The sequence below is a fragment of the Schistocerca gregaria genome, chromosome 1 (assembly GCF_023897955.1).
Source record: "Schistocerca gregaria isolate iqSchGreg1 chromosome 1, iqSchGreg1.2, whole genome shotgun sequence".
Lineage (NCBI taxonomy): Eukaryota > Metazoa > Arthropoda > Insecta > Orthoptera > Acrididae > Schistocerca > Schistocerca gregaria.
Genome location: NC_064920.1, coordinates 1,016,011,644 through 1,016,038,931, shown reverse-complemented (window position 1 = coordinate 1,016,038,931; position 27,288 = coordinate 1,016,011,644). Strand labels below are relative to the sequence as shown.

Below are 27,288 nucleotides of genomic sequence, written 5' to 3'. Positions count from 1 at the left end.
GAGCAGGCTAAAAATTAACAATTAATTATATATTCCATGTAGATCCAACAGGATTAAAGAGAGAGTTGGGTCATTTATACTGCAACGAGTATAAACTCAAAAGTATACAAATAAGTAAATCCACAGTGATAGAAACATAGTTTTTAGATCCCTATCAGAAAATTTAATTCTTTCTGCTGTTACAGTACAGCAAATTGACACTGGATACAGGGAAATTTCTGAAAGTAATACACCAAGCTATGAGCTGCTTATTTTCAACTAGAAGTCAAATTTACATACTAGAACACTTCAAGACAGATATTTCATACATAAAATGGACTAACTAACTTATGCTACAGTAAATAGAACCTGTAACCATTATGCTAAATTAGTCTTATTGAATAACTTTACTGTAAGTATCATGCAGAAATTGCAAAATTGAAGGCCACAAAAAGTTGTGGCTTGCTGATTTATAAACTTGTAATGTTGCTGGAGTTACCTCTTTCACAGAACTATTATTAAATTTTGAGATCTATATGCAAAATAATGGTCTCAGGATAGGTAGCAGCTGTGAATGGTCTGCTTGCTGACATATTTTTAGAAACATTTTCCATATGCATCACAATATACAGATGCCCATCTGCTACTCAGCATTTCTGCTATATTGTGAGTAGTATGATCCTGGATTTTCCATTGTTGGATATAAAGATAAAATTACATGACATACAAAGGCAGGTCACCAGTTCTTAAGACGGAAGGGTGAATAATGAGCAGATTAAATGAATAAAATGCACTCCAAGATTAAATTCACAGTTGAACATCAACCTGAAAGGATTAATTTTCTTTATTTGTCTCTAACCTCAGTAATAATACTTTATTATTAATAAAGGTGATTTCTTTCTATTATGAAGACTTTGGTACTCTTTATCTTTAACATGCTTGCGACTTGGCTATCAGAAAGTTTTGGTAGAAATCTTCAATAGTGATAAACCACTGTTGCTAGCACACACTACTATTGGCACTGTATGTCCACAATGCTTTGGAACATTAGTCATGCTGTTGCCACACCTGCCCTTTCTTTAATGGCACCTGTTAAGACACACCTGTCTTCGGTTTTATTGGCTTGTTGCAACTCTGTAATAGAACATCAGCCACATGGAATGTTGTTTTATGATATACCAACTAACCCAACGACAATATTGTCCACTACCAATGCCGATACTGCTGCACATATTGTCCATAATGAGTGACCTTTAATGGTGCCCTTGTCACACACATGCTAATTATTACTCAGTACAAGTATCTCCCCTCCTGCTCACGCATGCACAAAACAAAAATCTCAAGGACATCTACAATGTGTCACGATAACTGGTCATTATTCTCTGTATCGATGAAAACTATAATGTTCTCACTTTTCTGATGCAATAGCTACTATGTACCTGCAAAATCCTCCCTGCTGCTACTCACCTATCTACTTTGGCCATTCTTCTAAATATTCAGCACTTCAGACTAATGATATCTTCTTTACCTCCTGCCGGTAAAGTACAGCTATACAATTCAGTAGCTGTAGCCCATCCATAACATGACTGTACATAAAGCTTACAAAAGTCAGGAGAATAAAATACACCAATTTTAAACTTTCTTTACTTATATGTTCAGATTTGTTTTGTACTTATAGTTTTCCTTTTCAGTAATACCATGGACTTGCACAATAGGCGAGACCAAGCAATAACTGTTCAGTCAAATTCGCATAACTCTGAGTCCAATTTTGCACCTGTATACCTGCAAATTATGTTCAAATGGGACCAGAGACTAAAGAAAACAACGTAATTTACAAAAGTTTAATAAACTGTTCAAAATAATACAATAATTATTACAATAAAGTATTGTGTACTGCAACAATGTAAACCAAGGTCACCCTACGAGAATATCTCTCTCTCTCTCTCTCTCTCTCTCTCTCTCTCTCTCTCTCTCTCTCTCTCTCTCTTCCCCCCCCCCCCCCCCCCCCACCTCATGCAATATTTTGCTTTTGGCTCGCCAACAAATATTTTATTCTCTGTTTTGTATTCGAAATTTGAATTTTGTTGGAGCCCTTTTTTCTAAAAAAATGTAACCCTTTTTCAAATGAATGTCAAATTTGCAACCATCATGTGATCTTCTGATTGAAATGGGTCTAAAGAATCAGGTTATTCAATGGTTTGCTCTTGCTTATGTATTTCTACAAGCTCATCAATTGTTAGCTCCTGATTGTGGGAACCCAGCAGTTCTTTAATGTCATACCATCCATCTCCACATTTAGTTGTCTGGCAAGATCAACCACTTCTTCAATCACATTATCAATTTGATCAGGATCACGTGCTGATTCCCCCTGGATTTGAGTATTGGTGGGGGGAATCCAGATGCCATTTAAAGTTTGAGAAATTTCATTCCAAGACTGTCCAATAATTTGCACAGCGTCTAAAACTTTGAATTACTTCCAAAAGTCTTTAATAGACAGCTCATTGTTTTGTCTCAGCTTCATAAGCAAGCAATCGTCTTCTGTTTTACAGTTTAAAACTTTTAATGATTCCCTGGTCCATTGGTTGAAACAAGCCAGTTTTATTCGTTGGCAAAAATACAACTTTCACACATGGGTCAAAAATAGAGTAACAGAAGGTTGACCGGATTTGTCGTCAATTAATAACATCACATTAAATGCTATTTGTTTCAACTAGCAATAACGTTCGACTTCATACCTGAAGTGAAGACCAAACCAGTTCTCAAAAAGGGAAACAGTCACCCAAGTTTTAACATTCGATTCTTAAATTATTGTAATGGGAATGAAGATACAAGCATACATAATAAGATTACCAGGTATGCGAGAGGCTTGAAGACTTCTTAAGTAACAAAACCCAGTTTGTTTTCCTCATTGGAGCGTGTTCCTCAGAGACAAGGGTACCATCAAGAGCACCCCAGAGGAGCATGATTGGACTGCTGTTCTTTTCTATACACGTAAATGATTTGGTAGACAGGGTAAGCAGGAGTCTGCAGCTGTATGCTGCTTGAGCTGTGGTGCATGGGAAGTGTTGTTACTGAGTGACTGTAGGAGGATACAAGATGACTGACAAAATTACTAGGTGGTATAATAAATGGCAGATAGCGCTAAACGTAGTTAATGCAAATGAGTAGGAGAAACACACTCATAATTGTTGAGTAGAGCATTACTAGGATCCTACTTGACATAGTTACATCTTACATCAACACAGATGAATGGTCGACTTTGGTTTACTGGGAGAATTTTATGAAAGTGTGGTTGATCTGTAAGGGAGGTTGCATATAGGATGCTAGCACGATCCATTGTCGAGTACAGTTTGAATGTTTGGTATCTGCATCAGGTCTGATTAAAGGGAAACATTGAAGCAATTCAGAAGTGAGCTGCTAAATTTGTCGCTGGTAGTTTCAAAAAAAGGCTCTAAGCACTATGGGACTTAACATCCAAGGTCATCAGTCCCTTAGACTTAGAACTACTTAAACCTAACTAACCTAAGTACATCACACTGGTAGGTTCAAACACACAAGTACTACATCAATGCTTTGGGAATTCAAATGAAAATCACTTGAGGAAGGCGACATTCTTTTTGGAAGAGCACTACTGATAAAATTTCGAGAACCAGCATCTGATGCTGACTGCAGAAAAACTGTATTTCCACTCGTTTATATTTTGCATAAGAACCATGACGGTAAGATCAGAGAGATTAGCGCTCATATGGAGGCATACATACTGGTTTCCCCCCCCCCCCCCCCCCCCCCAATCACTCTGCTTGTGAGATGAATGGGAAAGAAAAGTACTACTACTGGTACAGGATACCCTTTGTCATGTAACATACAGTGGCATGCAGAGTATGTATTTAGATATAGATGTAGAACCCAGCTTTGGATTATTTTTTTACAGCCCTTTGATTTTCTGAGCACTAAACTACGAGAGGTTTCAATTTATAATCACCAGTTGCATTTGCACAAACCACCACTGTCAATCCATCTTTGGAGGCTTTGAAACCTTATGTGAAAACTTTTTTTTTATTTATCTTCTTCCAGAACAGACCAGTTTTATCTATGGTGAACATGGTTTGGGTGGCATGGCCACCTTCTTGTACCATCACCTTGATTTTCTTGGGACAGAGTAACCCAGTCTCTTTACTACCACTTGCTGAATCTCCACTTTCTGCTATGACAATTTTTGAATTGGTTACACCAACCATTATTAACTTTAAAACTCATCTTTGGCTGCCTCCCCAGCTGCTTTTTTAAGTCTCTCAAAAATCAGCTTAGCATTAAAGCACACTTTGTTGTGATCAACAGGATTTTTTTTCCCCCACTCTAACTTGATTATCAGCCTATAATATTAACATTGTTCTCATCTGAGCAATAGTACCAAGACTTTATTAATGACATTTGAATCCAAGGATTGAGTATTTTTCTCAGCTTCGTTAATTTTTTCTTTGCCTTTGATAATTTATCTGTTTCTTCCAGTACACCAACCTTCTTTGCATTTTTCACAAATTCTAATTTTTGCATTGAAGTCTTTGACAATATTAAATTTAGATTCCTAGGATGATTATCTTTTTCATTTTTATGCAAATAAATCAGTTCTGCTTCATTTAGATAACGTAGTTAATACCTATCAATAGTGCAAGCTCCATGGATAAAACAGTACTGCACAAAACAAACTTTAACACTGCAGGCAGTACAGGGGAATAGAGGTGCATGGCACTCAAACATATGAAGCGCATTAGTCCAGATTTACATAAAACAGTAGTGTAAGTCCAGGTATTACTGTATTTGTAATTGACCACACTGTGTCTATTCATAACTATTTCCCTCTTATTTTATTTGTGCCTGTTTGATACACATTATATCTGAACCAACACACTTTGCAAAACCTGAAAGTGTACCTGTATGTTAGTAAGAGAGAGAATCCCTGCTCTTTGTCAGTTCCAAAAACTCTTTTGCCCTAACAAAACTAAGCATACATTTCTGTCTAAAAACCTGTCTGGCACATGGAATCCCAAGTAATGAGCTTACAATTAAAATTACCTCGGGCTGTCACCAATCCTACCACAACAATATTCATGTTTTCCAATTCCGTCAGTCCCTCACTCTCGTTTATCTGATTCTTCATAACCTTACAATCCAAGCTTGAAGCAAACTCTACAGCCTCCACTCCTTCCACATAATCCCTTTACTCTGCTTACAACTTCCATAATTCTATTATTGTAGTGGAGACTCTTGTCCCTGAACAGTTGAAACAGAATTTCCAGCACCACCTGAGGAAGCTGTCCTAGATACGCCTCTCCTATGCCCACATGGGATTAAGAGTAGCCAAGAAAACAGCCTACCACTCTCATCCAACTACATCAGCTCATCGCGGCTCCCTGGCCACACCTCGCTGTCTTACTCTGCCTTCCTTATCCCCAAAACCTTTCTCCGCCCTCTATGAAACCCACTACTTCTGAACACCCATCCGGTAACATTATTTTCAACTATTCAGGCAGCACTCTGGCCACTACAGAAGTCTGAGTGCTTTCTGAAAGCCTCACCTTTAGCCTCAAACCTATACAATGATCTTTTTTCCTTTACCTGTTCTCTGCAGTAGAAACATTTTTTTTCCATGCAACCCAGCTAACCAAAATTACACATAAAACCTAGTTTAAAACTGTTTCAATCTCCCTTCAATGTGATCCTTCTCCCCTCCCATCCAGTCATCCCCTCCTTATCTTTCAGAACTTTCTTAAATCTAACCTGGCCTCACCTTCCTCTCCTAAATCTGCCCCACTGAGTCCAACATCACTTCTACACAACACACAACTGATCGTAAACTGTAAACTAATTGAGACCTTATCACCCATCCTTTACACAAAAGTGTCATCACAGTGGTTACGAATCATAATGACTACATGGCTGATGGTCTCTGCCACACTTAACAACAGCGTTACATCACCAGCAAGTTAATGCAGCCTGTGTACCCATGTGTTTATTTCTATTATTTCCAAGGAAGTGCTCTGTCCAGTATCTTAGTGATACTTTCAGTTGTGTTTATGCACAATTACGCTCAGTTCTTCAACTGTTAATAACAGTCTTTATTACTCCCCTGTATACTTCTAGTAAACTATTTAGGCCCTGGTATTTTCATCAGCACTACAACCCTAGGGAGGAGCTACATTTGATCTACAAAATAAAATTCCTCTGAATGTCCACAATTTGACGAGACCGCAGTGGTTACAAAACTGGCTAATCATATACTACAAAAGATTTAAAAGTGGTCAACTGCAGTTTCTACCAAAATTAACTGCTATTGGTCACAAGTGCAGTACATCAAACACCAGCGACTTACTTCCAACATTCCCCAGAGCTTACCCAACAATAACCAAAGTCGTTTTACATTACTTTCCTTCTATGTAGCAACATTCCATCCCAAATGGACGCATGCGCAATCTGTGTCAATCCAAAAAAATATTTCTACCCTTAGCTACAACCCAGTCTCACATCCTGTTCCTTATATGTTGCCTACGTCACGGAATCCCACGGCTGCCTAACTATAAAAGTTTGCTTCAAAACAACCTTCAAATTTACAGATGCCACCAATCCCTTATCCCTCAATAACACAATACAACAGAAAAAATATTCATCAAGGCATGTCTGTACCACCTAAGCTGCAATACTGTTTCTGTGAAACCCATTGACCTAAACCATATCTCCCAAACGGACACACTTGCTCTCTAACACCTGAAATACTACTTCAGACACCACCTCAAAAATGATCAAATTTGTCAACACCCAATTACTGCATCAGAGCACCACTACACCACTTCTACCCCAGTGAAGCACCACCCCCTCCCCCACAAATCAACCACTCACAGCCCAGACTCCGCTTTGCTGGGCTTTTCTATCTGCCAAATCTGTAAAACTCACTCCAAATATCCCACAAAACCCAGAAACTAAACATATCCCACACCCTGTTTCAACCTATCCACTAAGAATGTATATATTACAGAAGTTTCACTCCTATTAAAGGCCTGAACTTCAGATCAACAAGTTCAATCACGATCTTCCAGCGTCCTTCAGACTCCAAATCCACCAGCCCATTCCTTACATATCTAATTACAGCCTCACGCACAATTAATTCTCCTTCAAAAGTAAGATTATAAGTGAATCTGCAGCACAGCCAGTAGCATGGCAATGTCCTTTACAAATGTGTTTACAGGTCACCTACAGGAAACCACCTTAGTAGCCTCCGAGACCCCTAATATGGCTCACTTATGAAATCTTCATGATGTACAATCACAGATAAGACTATGCCCTAACGACACACACACACACACACACACACACACACACACACACACACACACACCATTTTCTTCACCTGGTCCTCAGTCCAACCGCCACCATCCTGGGTGTTTACTACTTCCTACTTCTCTTGATGGCTCCATCCTTGCCCATGTCAATGTCAGGCCCACTCAACAACACCTTTATTTTGACTGCTGTTGTTCCTGTCACACCAACAAAATCCTTTAGATATAGCCTGGCCACCACTGGACACTGCATCTGCAGTGGCAATACTTCCCTTGCTTAGTATGCTCAAGGTCTCACACAGCCCTTCAGATACCAGCACTCCTCCCAGACCTTGTCTTGAAACAAATTTCCTGTGTCATATCCTCACACTCCTAATCCCTACCACTCCTACGGAACAACTGAGCCACATCCTTTGCCAGGGCTCCAAATACCTATCCCCTATCCTCATACTCAGAAATAGGAGACGTCCCACCCACAATACTTCTTCCCACCCATCCTAAGGAAGTATTCTGCTGTCCAACCTACCTATATAATACAACCACTTTCCATATGGATCTTATATCTGTGGAAAACCAATGTGCAAGACCTGTCCAAATTACCCAAGCATATCTTGCTCCAGTCCCTTCACAGTCTTATCCTATCACATTGAAGCAGGGTCACCTGTGAAAGCAGCCATATTATATACCAACACTGCTGCAATTTTTGTGTAACATTTTACAAGGTCATGGCCACCAACCAACTGTCCCCCCAAACGAATATGGTCACTTTGTGACAGAACACACTGCTGAGCACAAAATATTCTACTTCAATGGCTGCTTCATAACATGTGCCATCTTGATACTTCCTGCAGCACCATCTTTTTTGAATATGTAGGTGGGCCTTATACTTGCAACACTTTCTTCGTTCTTCCTGGCCTTAATCTCTACCAGCCCTCTGCACCCACACCCTCTTCATCAATCTCCACTTCATCCGTTCCGTCAGTCCTTCCCAAACCACTCCCCACTATCTGGTTACGGTGCTGTGTGCTGCAGTCCTACCCCAACACCTGCTGCCTTTCCTCTCCAGTATTCCCAACCTCATGTGTCCATTACTGCTCTTATTTTATTTCAATGATCCATCATCTATTTTGCAGGTGGTACTACACTTCATGTTGTGAAAGTTTACTATTCACTGTGAAACAAAAAAGGCTGGTGGTTACACTGAATCTAAGAGACTGAAAACAATGGTTTGCTACAGATGTGTGGCAACATTTATGCACTGCCATAGAGACATACTAGATCACATTATGTGATAGGTTGTGGTGGACACTAAGAGCAACTGTGCTTGGCACCACTAACTCTTAGGGTTTTTCTTTTGATGTACAGACTGTAGTATTGTTGTCAAGGTGGGAGAAAGTATCTACAAAGAAAATAGGTAATGATGTGAAAGCAACAACCAAGCTGAGAATTTAGCTAGTAAATAATGATCTTCTGAAAGTGATCAACAGTTTTTGTACAAACTCCAAGTTTTGAAAATAAGTAACGCGTCCAGTTAATATTTTCAGGAATAGCTGTTTTTAACTGGAAAAAGCTTATGGCAGTTACTTTTGCCATACAAATCAGGAAGGTAGCATATATCGAATATTTTCATTATGAACCACTATGTATTCACTGTACAAAAGGTGATAATGCAAACATTTATTCATTTTGAGAGTGAAAAATCCAACACGGAGAGCAGCAAAATTCACAGCTACAAAAGGATTTGAGAATCCAAGCAGATATGGAATTTCTATTAGCTAGTAGAAGTGTATTTAGAAACAGATTTAATGTTTTACTTTGCAATTACTTATACTGAAGAAAAGAACAAGACTGTAAGTAAATGTTTTCAATTAAGAAATTACACAACATTTTGTCTATCATGAATATGGCTTGTCACAGAACTAACTAAACTCTACAAGATTAAGTAATTTCCTACGTCATCTCATTATGCAACAGTATTTAAATACTGTTTAGCGATGCTACTTACCTCAGTCTTGTTATTTTTCAGTGTGTTCTGGAGATCCTGCACAGCAAGAAGACACAATGGACAAGAAGGCTTGTCATATACAACATTTGAAAGATCAATTAATGCCTTCTCTGAAGGGCATATTCCTAATCTTGGGCACACCTGTTTTAATAAATTTCAATTTCAGTAAAACTAGCACAAATAAAAATTCAGCTACACAGAGTTGGATGAATTTGTAACATCTTGCATACAGAGCAAACCCTTGTGTGTCACAAATGTTATCCATTTACCTGAGATGGGTCAATCTCCTGTGCAAGGAGAGCAATTGCAGCATCACCATAATTCTGCACAAAGTCTCTGCACTGATCTTCAAATTCTTTTGGTAGCTCGGAACATGCTTTCTTAACTGCACGCTCAATTTGGGCCTGTAAAAAATATTTATAAATAAGAAACATTTGTTATTTCTTTGCTCTCTGCAACTTCTAGCATGAATCGGCTATCAGCAGCATCAGAACTGTTACAAACCTCAGTGGAAGGTGTTGTCAGAACCTGTTGCAAATAATGTAAAAATAATTCACAGAATTCACAGAGCTGACGGTTTTGAACTGTGTTTGCTGTTTGAAGCACCATCCTATCAATAGGCAGCTGATTCACTTCTAGATGAGATACTTTCACATCTGAAACACATGAAACAAACTTCTTAAAAAAAAAAAAAAAACCCACTTCAAAACACAGTGGCTTAAGATTCCTTATTTATATATTGTGTGTGTGATACCATTCCCAGAATGGCAAGGGCCATTACCATTCTTTTCCAAAGGAACACGATGGAGTTGTCTGTAACTGTTTGCTTCATCTTGTCCAATGATGGGCTGAGCTGATTGTAAAGGAGTAAGTGGCACTATAACTGGTTCATCATCCGCAGAAGCGTATTGTAATTTTTGAGCAGTTTTAAACGGAAGAAGTGGCCAGAGTGGTCCCTGTGAAGTTTGAACAGATCTTCAAGTATACAAAAACAACAATTAACAGCAATCACTTAAAACTTCCGGGCTGATAGGCCACGGTCGAAGTATAAAACTGTCTCCTGACGTTTCGTCTCCGACTGCGGGAAACCGCTTTACCCCTGAGGATGTCTCCCGTAGTCGGAGAAGAAACGTCAGGATACAGTTTTATACTTCGACCACGGCCTATCAGCCCGGAAGTTTTAAGTGAAGACAATACCGACCGTGAAAGCTTACATTGTATGAATTAACAACAACATTGCATTAGAAATAAAAGTTTCAAAAGCCGAATCTAGTGAAAGAAAGAAAATACTCCAAATTATAAATACATATGCCAACATTAATGTAATAGCCTAGTGCTGTCAACACCTGAAAGGAAACTATCTATTGACAGACTCAGAGGAAATATCATACTTGTGAAATAAAACTGGCTCTAATCACGTGAAGTAATGTGTGATACCGACACAATCTCAACTTTACTCCATGCTTCCATATTTGCAGAAGGCTTTCGACACCATTCCTCACAACTGGTTTTGAAGTAAATTGCATGCCTGTAGAGAATCGTTGCAGTTGTGAGACTGGATTTGTGATTTTCTGTCAGAAAAGTCACAGTTCATAGTAACTTTGAAATCTCACTGAGTGTTATATGCCCTCTCCTGCTCCTCTTCTATAAAAGCGATTTAGGAGACAATTTGAGCAGCTTCTTTGGATTGTTTGCAGGTGATGCTTTCTTTTATTGTGTAGTGAAGTAGTCAGGAGATCAAAACCAATTGCAAAATAATTTAGACATGATATCCATATGGTACGAAAAGCGAAAATTGAACTTTAACAATAAGTAGTAAGAGAGCATCCAGGTACGCATTAAAAAAGTAATCTGTTAAATTTCAGTTACATGGTTACTCGTACAAACTGAAGGTTGAACTAAACAGCTAGGGACTACAATTACAATTGGAACCATCACTTAGAAAATGCTGTGTGGAAGGTGAACCACAGACAGCATTTAATTGGGGCAACACTTCGAAGAGGCAACAAATCTACTGAAGAGAATGCCTACAATATATCTGAATAATGAGAATGTCTAATGTTCCAACTGCTATTTACTTACAAAACATGGTTTGAGTGATATCATATTCTCTATACTCTGTTACATGGTTGCATATCCCTTGTATAAAGAAACAAACATGAACTCCAAGTCCCAGGAATGTATACTAAATATACACCTTTCAAGAAAGAAGAATTCACAAATTTTTCTTGGATTTCCTGGTTAAAAATACACTTTTTTCCCATATTAAGTGACAATGTACTTTCCCTCCGAGCTGTAAAACTTATCAGTCTTTTGAATGGTAAAGGTTTCATGCACCAGTGTAGAACTTTCAGGTACTTTAGCAAATGAAACCCAGTGGGGGGTGGGAGGGACAACTGCATTTTGGAAGTATAAACACAAATTCCACCAAAATAGCACAGGAGCTTCTGAAACACTAAAACAAATTGCAACGTGTTTTTATCAGCCAATCATAGTTCATGTCATGTGATCTAGGCAGCCAATGACACCAGATATTCAGAGTGTAAGACATGTGATTCAGTCAGCCAATAGTATCATCATTGTTAAGTTGCATTAAGATACAATCAGAAAAAATTAATGGTTTATATTAATATACTTACAGTACAGCTACAAAAAAAGCTAATCTTTCACTACAATATTTATCTTTTTTTAGCCTGTGTTACACTAAGATACATAAAACACTAATGTGCCAGTAAAATTTTAAATTATGACATTAACGGCTTATTTTCTGGGTCAAAGTTTTTTATGTGGCTGGTCCTCAAAAGTCAAGTTTTGAATGAGAGTCAAATGACCTTTGATTTAAGGAGTTCATCCCTCATTTTCACACGTAACATAATTCACCTTACATAAAAGGAAATTTACTTTGATAATACCGCTTCTCAAAACCACCATTCACAATATTTTTCCATTAAATGTTAAGGGTCCCACACGTGAGTGACTGTTTGCAGCGATCCGTTCAATTCAGTATCGCCTGTAATTGGTCACTCGCACTGACATCCCACAAACAAGGAATATGCCAAGCAATTTCAATCAGTATTATGAATGCCACTGTGTTGACAAATTCTCCTACTGAAAATGAACTGCTTTGTTTAACAGCAGTGGTAGCCGATTTCCGTATTCCAGGAATACTTGCAAAACAAATTTAAAATAAATAAGAATTATACTTTATTAAACTTGTTTTTAAACTCTTCTTGGAACATGTACATTATTTTACAGAATCTATTACATTTTTCAATGGTGCCAAATGGGTTGTGTACATATTTCCAGCGAGCCAATACAATTTGTTTTACACTTAATGAATAAAAACAAATTGAGGACTAATAGTCTCTTAATTAACTGCACATATTTACACAATTTACTTGATGTGCCTACAGCGAAGACGTTAGTAGCAGCACTACTGATTACATAACTCTTATTATTAGCTGTGGTAATATGATATAAGGGATTTGAGAAAATTTATAATGAACATTTAAATTAATTTGTCCTCTTTAACATTAGAATAGGCATGAATGTCATTCTATTCAAAAGTTAAGAACTTCAATAATGCATGAATATTTCATAAATAACTCAAAATGGTAAGTGGGAGCTATTATGTTGCCATCAATCTCTATAGCACATGCTTCAAAATGCTAACCATTTTGAAATCTAAGGGTGTATTTTGTATTACTTCTTAATAAAAATGGCATCTCTGACTTTCAATTCACAAAGTACTTTATTGACCCTTGGTAACTTTAAATTCTGAAGTAAATTTCTTACTCAAGGCATGTGAAGTGAAACAGAATGGCACAACCAGGTGCGATAAATAGAGAAACGTCGCAGCCATATTGCCACACATCACTGCCAACCGTCCAGGCAACCATATTGTGCATGGATCGAGTGCAATCCTTCAGATTGCCTGGCATTTCCATGCAACTTGCCATCGGTGACCAATCGCTGCGATTTGCCAATACAAGTGTGATCTCCCAACTGATTGGTTGCCCATGCGATGGATCGCAGTGTGGGGTCCTTTAGAAGTGTAAACAGCTGTGGCATCACACTCATCGAATACAGTTTATTGTTATGAAGTATTGCATGGTCTTTGCCCTAAAGGCTTTGACACATTTTGCTGTCGGCAGGTGCCTGTGTGAGCTCTGTGTTTCGTTGGTGGAAATGGCGAGTTTTCTTTCCAAGTGAAGTTTTATTCTCCAGTTTATGTTTCATTGCTGCATTAGTGGATTAACGTTAAATTCTTTGAGTATCACTTTTTACCACTCAAAACTACAAAAATTTAACTGAAAACTAAAAATTTCTAGAAATACAAGCAGAATCCAGGACAACCACATTTGGTTCACAATTTTAAAAAAATACACCCACCCACAGTGTCTGGGAAAATCCCTGCTGAAAAGGTGGGTGCAAAAATGATATATCAATTGAAGGCAGAAACAGTATGCACAAGAATCATCTGAGCAAGCTACATAATGACCTGTAGGATTTGATAACGAAGCACATGAGATGCTACCAGCACAAGGAAGACACTATTTGACACATAAGAATGAAATGCTCTGCCGGAGTTCTGATTTGAATGTTAATAAACTTCATCAACTCTTTAAAGAAGGCAATCCTACAATACAATGCAGTGAAAGAGCATACAGAGAGATTTTCGTGGGAGAATATCATTTAGCTTTGGGGTAGCACATACCACGTCAGATTCATGTGGGTATTGTGAAAGACTGTTCCTTCAGTTAACACTGTAAATGAAACAGAAAGAAAGAATACTGAAGAAGTGAGCAAACTGCACCATTCTTGGGCAGAAGCAGCGTATTTGATGCTGCAGAATGAGACCCACAATAATCAAAGACTGAAACTTATGTTGCCATATGGACAGTTCTACAGCATGTATTGTTCTGTCCTACTCTTACTTTTATGCAGTATTCAATCTGTATCAGCTGTCAACTTGCAGTCAAGCAATTTGTAACATTGATGACAAGATATGAATGTGGGTATGGCCTGAAAATGTAGGCAGACGGGAATCACCAGAAATTACCTCTTGCCTCCTAAGTTCTCAACCTCTGAATTTTCAGCACTAGAATCAAGTTATTAAAGAATTTTAGAGCTGTGGTCAGATCATTGTACAGGACAAAACAACAACAGGGAAACTATTATTTTGTATCAATATCTGTTGAACTTCCAGTACTTTACATCTGTGGAGCAAAAATTTCTAACAGGGCACGGCTTTTTGCCTTGCCATTTCAGGTTCTGCAGTAATTGATAAAAACAAGAAGATTGACCTTGCGTATGAACCATCTAAATGGTATCAGGCAATAGCAATTGCAAGACCAAACAACTTCTTTCTGGCTTGTTACATGCAGCGAGAATATTTCAATGATCTAAGCACTACTGAAAACCAAATCCGCGAAAATCCAAAATATAAGATAATGGATTACATTTGTAGAAAGATACCATTAGATTATCAAACAGTACTTCTGTGATACAAGAGTCAGAACTACTTGAAAAACTTTGTAGGGGTAAAAATCAACACAACAGTTTTATCTGTGATAGTTAGCTTGATTAGCCTAATGGGGACCCATTACCCATGATTCACATTGATGTCCAACGATCACCTCTCTTATCTTTATTTAAAAGCCGCACACTGTCAAACGTATTGTAAATTAATAAGTAGTGGCCTCATTTCAGCTGATTACCAAAGGCAGATAAGCATTCACAAACATTTCACTCGTTTTCTTCTCTCCTGAAAATAAATTATGCATTTTGAGGGTTACAAGACTTTCGCCAGCAATTACTCAACTAGGTTCCAAGTAATTGAAGTCAGCAAAGACACACTCTGGTTTGATGGCACCATTTGTAGAGAATTGTGGAGAGAAAAAAAAAAAAAAAACCCTACATATTCCTTATAATACAGATCGCAAGGTTAGTGACACAGCAAAGTTAATAGCAATTTGGGCACCTTTAGTAAAGGACAGGAGCGAGCTCTACAATAGCTCTCAGTCAGACGCTGGAAAAAGACTTATCAGAAAATACCGTTAAGTTTCTGTTATATATAAAGCCATTGAGTCGAACAAAACCTTCCATTCCATCTCCTGGGAAGCCACCTAATGTCTAAACTACATATGGCAGAAATCTTAAATTTCTCACTTTCAGATTTATTTGCATAAGATTATGTTACCAAATCAATGTCCGATTGCTGCACATACCTATCAATGAGCAATTACAAATATTAGCAGTCCTGGAATTGAGAAACAACGAACACTACTTAAAGTGAGGAAGGCACTAGGCCCCAAACACCGAGTATGCAGTAGAACTGGCTTCTTTCCTAGCTGAGATCTTTTGAGAATCACTTGCACAGCATACAGTCCTGTGTCACTGGTAAAGAGCACAGATTGCTCCAATAAAACCACGGGGTGGGGTGGGGGTAATAAATCAGATGCACAAAATTACAGACCAGTACCACTGATGTCTTACATAATACGAAGTGTAGTCCAAGTTCAAACATTATGATGTTCCTGTGTGTGTTTGTGTGTGTTTTGGGGGGGGGGGGGGGGGGGGAGGGGGAGATGAAGACACAATCATGCGGAGTATCTTCAGAAATGTGTGACTGGCTCTGTGAATATTTCATTAAGATAACTAAGATTGTTGTACTGCATGGTCAATGTTCCACAGAAATGAAAATACATTGGCCAAGCCCAAAGGAAGTGTGATATGACCTTTAAATGTTTCAATAAACATAAATACTTTGTCAGATAAGATCAAGCAGCACTGTAAGGTAACTCGTTGACAATGCCATTGTGTACAGGAAAGTATCATCATTTGATGATTGTAAGAAAATTCGGAAAGACAGACAAAATTTTCCACTTGATACAAAGAATGGCAGCTCTCCCTAAATGTGGATCAGTATTAGACAATGCCTACAACAAAGACAAAGAACTGCATAGTATTTTATTAAAAGATAAGTTGTGAACATCTTGAGCACGTCATTCTGTATAAACAATTACGGATAACAATATGTAGTGGTATGAAATAGAATACTGTTCCAGTGTTTCGAGTTCTTGTCAAGTACGTCTGACAACAGACATGGAATGAATTCCGAGAAGTGCTGCTAGGACCTGAAGAGGTTGGTACAGGCAGTACGGAAGTGCAACAAATGCTCCGGGAAATTAAAATTGAATCCTTGGAAGAAAGAAATTAGTACTTGAGAAATCCTGTCCAGTAATTTAGAGAAGCAGACAGTGCAAGGAAGGAGGAGAGGGAGAATTTTCATCAGAGTTATGCGCCATTGGAGCCAATACGGCTTACATAGAGAAAAATTGCAATACTGACATTTTTTGGCCAAACTTTGCATATGTGAAACTATAGTAAATCTATCTTACCTTTCCTGCATTTTCAGGCTTAGGGCATAATCCCATAACACTGCACACATCTTTTGGAACCAAACTTTCTACAAGGAAGTTGTAAATTGCTCCATAATATTCGTCAACAATTGTGAGACACTGAAAAATTCAAACCAAAGAATCAATTTATAAACATTAATATAACTGTATAATATGAACGGTTCACAAGTGATAAAATATTAGATAAATGTACAGAACTCCGAGAACAGGATTTTATTCAAGGCAGCTTCCATTATTGTTGGTTTACACAGGTGTGGTGTATGTTAATCCTGTACTTAATCGTTAATAATTCTACACCAGGTGAAACTGGATTAAGATACCTGTAATATGTGAGTAAACCTGTCCCCAACAATGATAACTTTGATCTCTTTACAGTCAACCGAACTTCCCTTTATGTCAGTGCCACAAATCTTATATCAAACTACTTTCTGGTACCTGCATTCTGTAGATCATTCATGAAGAAGACAATGATAGAACAGATCGGAAGTAAAAAGGAATATGAATAGTAACAGACAAGACCAGGAACATCCAGCAACATGAGTACACATGTAATAGCCATGCGATTTTTCTAGCTATCTCTCTCTCTCTCTCTCTCTCTCTCTCTCTCTCTCGTGCATCAATGCTTTAAAATATTTTACATAGACACATTTGTCACTAAGCCACTGATCACAAGGTCTTCACAGCAAATTGTAACCACAGCTTTTTAGTATCTTCATGACTACTGAAATTTTTCTACGAATGTGAGTGGACAAAAACTTACATGCTTATACTAGAATTACAATTACCCCCTCTTTCTGCAACCAGAAAGGGGTATAAGACCTCTTACTTTCCTAATATAAATTTTATTTTTGTTCCTGCTATTACCTCAGTCTTACTATTTATGATCAAATTCGTAAAAAATGTGTTTTCCAGTTGACGCCCCTCATACATCACTTGTCATTCAATAACATCTTTGCCTCTGTACTTCCGCCTCGAGTGACATCTCTGCCTAACCTCTTGGCCTTTACACATGTCTGCCCGTGTCTGTATATATGTGCACGTGCACATACCTATCCTTTATTTTCTCCCCTTAAGGTAAGTCTTTCCATTCCCGGGATTGGAATGACTCTTTACCCTCTCCCTTAAAACCCATATCCTTTTGTCTTTCCCTCTCCTTTCCTCTTTCCTGATGAAGCAACCTTGGGTTGCAAAAGCTTGAAATTCGTTTGTGTGTCTTTTTATTGTGTCTACGTACCACCGCTTTCTCGTTTCGTAAGTCACAGCATCTTTGTTTTCTATATGTATATTATGTTATGCACATATAACTGATTTTGCTTGTCTTAACAACATTAGGTACTGTTTTTTGTTGGGAATCAACTCGGTACACTGCATTATGGCATACAAAAATCAGACACTGCACTTCATTTTTAATAGTTTTTATCTAATGCAGTTCAATGCAAGATGTCTGCATTCTAAAACTGAGAAGGTCAGTACCTAAATTTATATTTTTATAAAACTGCAGAAGAATATTATTTACTTACTTCCTCAGCAAAAGGTCCCGTCTGTTTGCAGAGTCCACGAAGAACCATTTTAAATTCAGCTTCAGTTGTGTTAGCAATTAACACATCTCTCAAGTGGATAATAAGTTGTTCACAAAAATCACATGGCAGGTCATCTTTATTTGCCATCACAACTCCAACTGAGGACTCAATTGTCAGTTCAACATTATCCTGATTAAGTAAATTGATCAAAATTAAAACAGTATGTAATACTGAGTAATGACAACAGAATACTAAACCAATTTTATGCTAAGGTTACATAAAATACAGCTTATTTGTGTTTACCATTGATGTACCAATTCATGCAAAAGTACAAAAGACTGGAGATATTCAGAATTTGACCTTATCTATGTATCTGACATGTAGATTGCACCATCATCTAAAATTATGTACTAATCCGCAAATGGGAGAACCATTGGTCGTGTAACACTATGGATTTTTTAAGGAGCACTATACAAACAATGCAGAGGATATTAAGATAAGAGCAATGCATTAGTTGAGACAATGAAGGAAACTTAGGAGAAGAACAAATTGTGTAGCCATTTTAGTACAGTGATAGGAGGAAATGCCACAAACAACATACTAAAAACCTGACTGATGCAGTGTGCATACTGTTGTGAGGAGTTGGGGGTGGGCATTTAGATGCAATGAATTAAAACCTTGTCTTCCAGCAAAAGTGTTCCCAGTACACAATTACACCATACAAATTTTCTACAAGAAGGGTTCTGTTCCTTTCTTCTATAGGACTAATAGTTTTCTATGTTGTAAGGATGGGAAGAAGTCGCCGATTATTTAAAGTATGGTTTTATCTACATTGGATCTTGTGAACTCCGAAGCTATTAACAATAGTGAATGAAGCAACCAGCCGCAAATACTTTTCAAATTTTTTATTTTATTGGCACAACCAGTTTCTGGCTACCAATCCAATCTTCAGACGCTAATATTTTTCATTACACAGATGTTTTGATCAACAGCATTTCGTCTGCTCCACACTCCACAAGAATATTCGAGTATTTAGTGACATTTTATAAGTTGTTTCATTAATAAAAACCTGCTAAAGTGCTTGCATTCTTTTATACATTATGCAAAGTGGTAGAAGTCCTTTATATACCTTCCCGTAGATAGCAATTTATTCTGTTGTGGTCCATGTGGTTTTCTAGCTTGATGTGTATGTTCTTGAATTCCACAAAACACACATAATGTAAATAAATTACTGTGGCACACTTCATAATATTCTTAAAATGAGTGTTGAGCACTGTGCTATAAACTTGATGTTTTTGTTTACAATGCAAAGATCATCATTAAGCAAAGATGCAAGGACACTATTTATTAAATATCAACTTGGGAGGCAAAAAGAGCACAGGTGATGTATAGGATATTCAAAATTTAGCATGTTGATACTAGAAAAATGTCTGCACTCTTAAAAGTGAACTTATTATTAGAAGACACTAGGACAAATTGTTTTAGTAAGATTTTTTACTACTATCAATGGAATTTATTGACAAAATACTTCAAAGTCAACCAATTGCATATTGTGAAGTAGACATGTGTACAGATACAGATATTTAATTATTATTAGAGTTCATAAGTTAATTGCAGGAAATACAAAATTAAAAAGATGGAGGGTGGGATGAGAGCAAGATATTTGTTCAGCATGATAGTTCATCTTTATTCAATTATATACTGGTTGCTTAAATTGCAGTGGTGTGACTTAGGGGTGCATTTGTAACTTCTTTTAGCAGCCCAAGGAAGTTATTTAAAATAATACATTCAGCTGTTCACATGCTATTGTCATGAGCATCTGCAGAAAGAGGTTGAAGAATGCTGAAACCACAAGTCGGCGACGACAAGTGGAACATCCATACCTTATCCCACAACATAGGGCTCAGAGATTTCCCCACACTCTAAAGCAAGAAATGCGGCGAACTGTGACAGATCCGATGACAAAATAATGTTGGCACAAGCACAAGTTTTTTGGAGCACACCACTCAGCATACAATGCTGAACACGATGTTCCACGGCAGAGGATCCCTATGTGCTCCTATGTTGATCTAACAACATCGTGAATTCGGATTACAGTGAGCATGTGATCATCGAGATTGGACCACGAATCGATGGAATCAAGTTGCCTGGTCAGATTAATCCCATTTATTGTTTAATCAGGTCAATGGTCGGGTCCAGAAATGCCATCTGGAAAACAGCTGCCCGAAACACGAGGCGCACCACGGATGCTGGCTGGTGGTAGCAGTATTATATTATGGGGGACATTCACCTGGACTTCCACGGGACCTGTTGCAGTCATCGAAGGCACCACGACAGCTGTGCACTGCATGAACATTATTTGGGACCACCTATAACTTTTTACGCTTGATGTCTTCCTCAACAGTGATGGCATCTCAACAGGGCAACTGTCTGCTGCAATGGTTTGAGAAGCACGAGAGTGAACTCATGTTTATGTCAGCTTACCTGAATTCAATGAAACCTAACTGGGGTACTAGCGGGCACAAGCTCCAAGCCTCCAAACGAACCATGCATAAATTATGGGAAATCTGCATAGGCATCTGGTGCTACAAACCTCTGCAAACCAATCAAGTACTTGTCAAATCATGGCATACAGCATCACTTCTGAATTGCATTTCAGAAGTGGACCAACATGCTTTTAAGTAGGTGCTCATAATGTTTTGGCTCATCAGTGTACATAGAGTTAGAAAACCACACAGACCACAACAAAATAAATAGCCGTCTGCTGGAACATTTGAAAGTGAACACAAGTACTTTTCCATCATATAAAAAAATGCAAGAATTTTTGCATATTTTTTATTAACGAAACAACTTATATAAAGTGGAACTATATACCAAAACATTCTTGTGCAAAGTGGAACAGATGACATGCTGTTTATGAAAAAGCTTGTATCATGAAAAAATCTGTATAAGAGTAAAATGTAAGTCAGCTGAAGAGCAGCATAGTATTCTACCAAAAAACAGTTATGGCAATAAAATAAAACATTAAAAGTATTTGTGGCCTATTGTGTCATTCAGTAACTACTTAAAAATATTACTTTAACAGCATAAAACTTAAGTTCATCTTCAAATGAACTGGGTTAAAAACCAATTATTAAATGTGTGATCCATTTCTAAGGGCAGCAGTGCAATACCAGAGGGGGCGGGGGGGGGGGGGGGGGGGGTGTTCTTTATGACCAACCTTTGAAAATAAATATTGTAATCTAGTCAGTTACTTCGTATTTTAAAATTCTGAAAAATTGTTTTTCATGAATTCCACTGACAGTCCATTTTTTAATATTTTTTGTTTACGTTAATTCAAAAACCTCAGTCTTGTAAGTAGATATCACTTACCCAATGAATGCATTTTTTCCCCCGTATTTTCAAGTTCAAGCCCTTACTTACAGATCAATACCTCTAAATGTATGTTGTGAGTTACATTGAATACCTATTAATGAAATTTGCATTTTTAATATTTTTTGCATGTGCTTGAAGTACTCACATTAGAAAACTGGCAAGGATGTGATGGACAGAGATAGGCTGTACCTTTTACAGGCAGACTATGTCAACTGGAAAGTGAGCAGCGCTCATGGTGGGGGAGGCTGCCGTTCCCCTAAGGACACTACAGCTACAGCTACTGTGAAGGATCTCCTCTAACCCCCCCCCCCCCCCTCTAGAAGTATGGTGGGTCGGTACAGCTATGTGAATCACCCTGTACGGAAGTTGCTTCTCAACTTTTAGTGGGGAAAAGAGAGGGATGAATTGCCTGCTCACTCTTCAGTTTGTAGAACTATTAAGGAGTGAAGTACATGAACACAATCTGGTGACTTCCTTTCCACTGCGACTATCCCACACATTACCCTTACCATCCACCCTGCTACACCAGAGGAACACAATTTATTTCTTGATATAAACATGGTGTACAAGTTTAATGTTTGCTTTTAATAGAACCTTTTCGTGGAAAATTTAAACTAAATTAATTTTACGCTGGAAAATACTTTTGCGTGACTACAGTTTTTGAGTTATTCAAGAAAAATATAAAAGTGATCTTTAAATTGCCCCCAACCCCAACGCTCTTATGACATCGGTCAGGGTCTTTAGAATGTTGTTCGTGGCACTTCCTCCTACAACTGTCACAAATTTTTGTACTACAAGAATTCCTTCATCACAAGTCCAAGGGAGTGCTTCTGAACTTGGGAAACACCACCACTAACACTGTTTTGTCTCAGTAAAATGAAGTGTGTTCTAGTTGTTGCTGTTCATGTTGTCTTCAGTCCAAAGATTGGACTAATGCAGTTCTCCATGCTACTCCATCTTGGACGAGCCTCTTGATCTCGAGTAATTACTGTGCAAGGATGAAATGTGCACTACTACTAATGTAGCTGCATAAATGTTGTCGAAACAAGCTGATCCAAAATAGTTTGAGAAAGATGAAATAGGTTGACAACCTGCTCAGAAAGGCAAACTGAAATGTGAAATTAAGTACAAGAAGAATAGTTTTCACTAGGTGAACAGAATATCCATTGGAATGGTGAAACTCTTACAAAAACAATATTGCTAAGCATGCAACTGTTGGCAGTTAACTCTGCTGGCAGCATAGTGTTGACAGCATGGAAAAGGTAAATGGCCACGTCGCAACACTTCACTCAGCTGCCGTCTTACCTGCATCCTATTGCGGCAATACAGATAAGCCATGTGAATGTTTATAAATCTATCTGATGGAAGTTTAAACCTTTGAAACATGTGGAAATAAACAGTAACTGTTAACCGTTTATATGGTATGGGGCATGTGACAGAGGACTTATGATCACTTTGTAAAGACTTCAAGTCACACTGTGGTTATAGTGAGTGGACCATTTGAAACATTGTCAGAAGAAGATTGGATTATAAGGTCACATATTGGTGTGGTTCTCTTGATTCTGTCAATAGATGGGATTGTACAGGGCATAGCCATCACCTCAACAAGAAAGTGAAACGTAAATTACTTTGGCTAATAACAGAAAATATAGTGAGTGGAAAAATATTAATAGTTGTAGGACACAGAGCAGCATGTTTTTAGGATAGGAAGGACAGAAAGAAATACTGTTTTAAGAGATCAGAATTTAAACAAATCTTTGATTTCAGAATCTAAAGAAAATTCATTTTTACTTAATATTATTTCAGTCAATGTTATAATATCAAAATATCGGAAGACCACAGTCAGAAAACCAATGTGACAATCTGCCTCTCTGCCCATCATATGCTGGTTGGTATACATGTGTTAACTGTTTTTGTTAAGATTTAAGTTACACCTCCCTTTTGTAAATGAGAACTGGAGAAGGAAGGAGTTGCCATATTCATTAGAAATTGTCATAACCTGACGAACAGACATTCAAAAATTTTGTTTAGAGCAGCATAAGAGTGCATGTTTGACATAAGCAGAATTTCATGGTAGTGAGTGTATATCTAGCAACTGCAGATAATTTTAGTCTGTTCATAAATCACCTTGACACTATCTGCCAGTGTAACAGCAAAAAACAAGTCGTGTCTGACCGTAATTTTAATGTAGATATTTTTTTAAAAAAACTCTTCCAGTAAGAATTTATTACAGCGAGTAACACTTTCACTCAATTTAACTCCTGCCTTAAACTTTTCAACTATGATAGCTAATTGTTCAAAAGTAGACCTTTCTATAAAGGTGTCACTTGGCAACGAAAACATTTCTGATCATGAGATGCAGTTCATTTTGTTAAACATTGATACTGAACAGGATATAAATCTACTACATCCGAGTTCAAGAGGGTAGCCACTAAGACAAAAGTTGATTTTAGGAAACTTTTCAAAGGAATGAACTTCAGTGGCATGTACAGTGCTCATGCCTTCAATGAATATTACAACACTTTTCATAACATTATCCTTACCATATTTGAAAACTGAACTTCCAGAACTGAACCAGATCAGGCCAGAGATTACAAAAAGCAATGGATTACTCACAGGATAAATATCTTGCTAGACAAAAAGCAAACTATCAATGAGAAACAACTCTAATGATGCTATAGTTCATTACAAGATTACTGCAAAATACTGAAGTTAGTAACGTGGAAACCAAAGCAAACATTATGAGAAAAAGATAATCACATCAGATAGCAAAATAAAGAAAATATGGGATATGGTGAAAGGGGAGACTGGTGTAACAAGAGGTGAAGAGGAGCAAATAGCATTAAGAATTAATGATACTTTGGGAACAAATGTATGTAGTATATAATTTCCTAAAAAGCATTTCATAACTGTCAGGTTCAGTAGATGCTGCCACATAATCACTCAGACCAGTCATTATAAACAACATGAATAAGGTCCTCACTATTCCAATAGAAGTAATTGTGTCCATCATTAAAATCAAAATATTTTAGTAGTTATGATAAAATGTTAACAGAATTACTTAAAGAGTGTGCTTCTGGGTACAGTAATATTAAGTTACTGTGTAACCAGTCATTTATCAGTGGAACATTTCCTGAATGGTTGAAATATTTTGAAGTTAAGCCTCCGTGCAAGATAACATACCATCAAAATCCCAACGAATTTCACTTTTGCCAGTACACTAAAATGTTATAAAAGATACTACTGGCTTCTTAACCATCTAACAACAATTTAGATACTGGCAGTCACAGTTTGTGTTTCTAAGGGAGGTTCCAATATTGAGAAGGCCATCTATACATACAGTAAGAATGTGCTCCATTCTTTTAGACAATAAATTACAGGCTGCAGGTGTATTTCGTTACCTGTTAAGACATCGGATTGCATAAGTCACAATATCCTAAGTACATTAGAATATTATGGTGTAACAGGAAATGCTGCAAAATGTGTGAAATCTTTATCTCTCACAATAAACGAAGTATGTCAATACAAAAGAGGCATGAATTAAGCTAAGAGACAATCATCCTGCTGGGAACTCTCTGCATTTGGAGTCTCACAAGGTTCTATCTACATACACTTTTTCTTGTGACTGTAAGACCTTTTCAGCATTACTGCCAAGTTTGTTTTGTTTGCAGATGATACAAACATTGCAATGAACAGCAAATCAAGCATAATAAATTTTCAGATTCAGGTGTTTATAAAATTTACTTGCAGTGAGTGCAATTGCTTTTATATTAGGAAGATGGGACTCTTCCGAAACAAGATTTAAAGAACACAGATATACGAGGGCTGTTCAAAAAGTACAGTGACTTTTCAAATTGTGCAGGCAATGTACATTCGATTATCAATTTTCTTTCTTTTGTTGGTACACATGTCCCAAACACATGTTCACAGTTTCAAGTGTACAGCAATTGCATTTGTTTTTGACAGATAGAAGGGTTAGAAACATTTTAGTGTTCTTGGTGATTTTCAATTATAAAAAAATGGAGAATTTGAATCCAATTTTGTGTGCAAAATGGAATTACATGCTCTAAAACAATAAAAATTGTTTACAGTGGCATATGGTCAGTCTGCTCCAAGTAAAAAAATGTGTGCAAGTGGTACCACCGAGGTGACAATGAGTGACCTTACTCTAGACGCCCCAGCACATCAACGAAAGATGCTAATGTCAAAGCTGCGAAGAAAATCTTTTTGGAAAATTGTGGAATTACCGTAAGAGAAGTTGCTGAGGATGTTGGCATATTGAGTGGCTTGTGTCGCGCAATTTTTTTGGATGTTTTGGGCATAAGATTTGTGTGTGCAGTTTGCTCCAAAACTTCTCAATTTTGGTCAGAAGAATCATTGCATGAGCATTACTCAGGAGCTCTTTAATGACGTCAATGGTGATTCAGATTTCCTCAAATAGAATCAAAACTGGTGAAGAAACATGGGTTTACAGTTATTACGTCAAAACCATAGCCCAATCATGGAAGCATTCCGGAGAACCAAGACCGAAAAAAGCATGCCAAGTCCGATCAAGTGTCAAAGTTTCGCTGACTTTTTTTTTTCTTCCCCCCTTCCAATTACCACGGCGTAGTGCATGAATTTTTGCCTAAGGTCATACTGTTAGTAAGAAGTATTACGCATCATTTGCAAGAAGCAATACACAAAAAAGACAGGAATTGTGGAAAAACAATTCATGGCTTTTGCATCACGACAATGCACATGCTCATTCATTGTTGCTTGCGAGAGATTTTTTGGCCAGAAAACAACACGACAAATATACCTCTGCCACAATATTCACTGGATTTGGCCCCCTGTACCTTTTTCCTGTTCCCAAAACTGAAGAGACCTATGAAAGGATGAAAATTTTCAAAGACTGAGGAAATAAAAACTGCATTGCTGGAAGTAGTCAAGGCTATACCAAAAATTGTTTATGAGAAGTGCTTCGAGGATTGGAAGAAGGGTCGGCTCAAGTTTACTGTATTTGAAGGGGATTACTTTGAATGGGACAACATGAATATTGTCGAATAAATAAATATTTTTTCATAAAAATATAATGCCACCTTACATTTTGAAAACACCTCTTAAATCATTTGAAAATTTTGCACACCGCTCCCGACAATTGATACCTCAGCACTTTATTTAAATTTTTGGCAGTAGGAGACAGCATCCTTATGTTCTTAATGAGCAAAGTGGTTTCAACAAAAACGCATTTCAAAATCTTTGAAGAACTTATTTCCTGACATTGAGTTTTTAGTATGAATGGTCATTGTGCACCCATTGAAGGCTTGCAGAGGTCAACAGTGCTGCTATCATCTACACATGTTTGTTGACACACTGCACATGGGGCAAAGTGTTGTTCCTTGCTGGATTGTTTGCTACATAAAACTGCGCAAGAATTGCCGACGAGACAAACTGCCATGAAACTAAGTAGCTTCTACTATGTATTAACAATTACTGCACTTCACTACCTTCCCCACTGCAAATTATGCTATGTCTAATTTATTTTACTGAAATGTGTAATTTGCTTTTTTTTTTTGTTATTTCACATTCAATTCCTTTCCATCATGATATTACTTATTGATGATTTTTTGGAAAATGACCGTAGATATGTTCTCAAAGTTTACTCCTTTTTC

The 27,288-nt window shown here is 37.5% G+C and overlaps 1 protein-coding gene across 1 annotated transcript in view; it reads right to left on the bottom strand.

Annotated features, from left to right (window-relative positions):
• The window catches only part of LOC126278875 (prosaposin), a 70,229-nt gene that overhangs the window by 16,927 nt on the left and 26,014 nt on the right, over positions 1 to 27,288 (bottom strand). Inside the window, exons 7-12 of the mRNA XM_049979153.1 lie at positions 18,260 to 18,448; positions 16,719 to 16,838; positions 10,097 to 10,271; positions 9,820 to 9,971; positions 9,585 to 9,719; positions 9,316 to 9,456 (exon numbers count right to left, since the gene is read on the bottom strand). Coding sequence (XP_049835110.1) covers positions 9,316 to 9,456; positions 9,585 to 9,719; positions 9,820 to 9,971; positions 10,097 to 10,271; positions 16,719 to 16,838; positions 18,260 to 18,448 — 912 coding nt within the window. The remainder of the gene's footprint in view (positions 1 to 9,315; positions 9,457 to 9,584; positions 9,720 to 9,819; positions 9,972 to 10,096; positions 10,272 to 16,718; positions 16,839 to 18,259; positions 18,449 to 27,288) is intronic.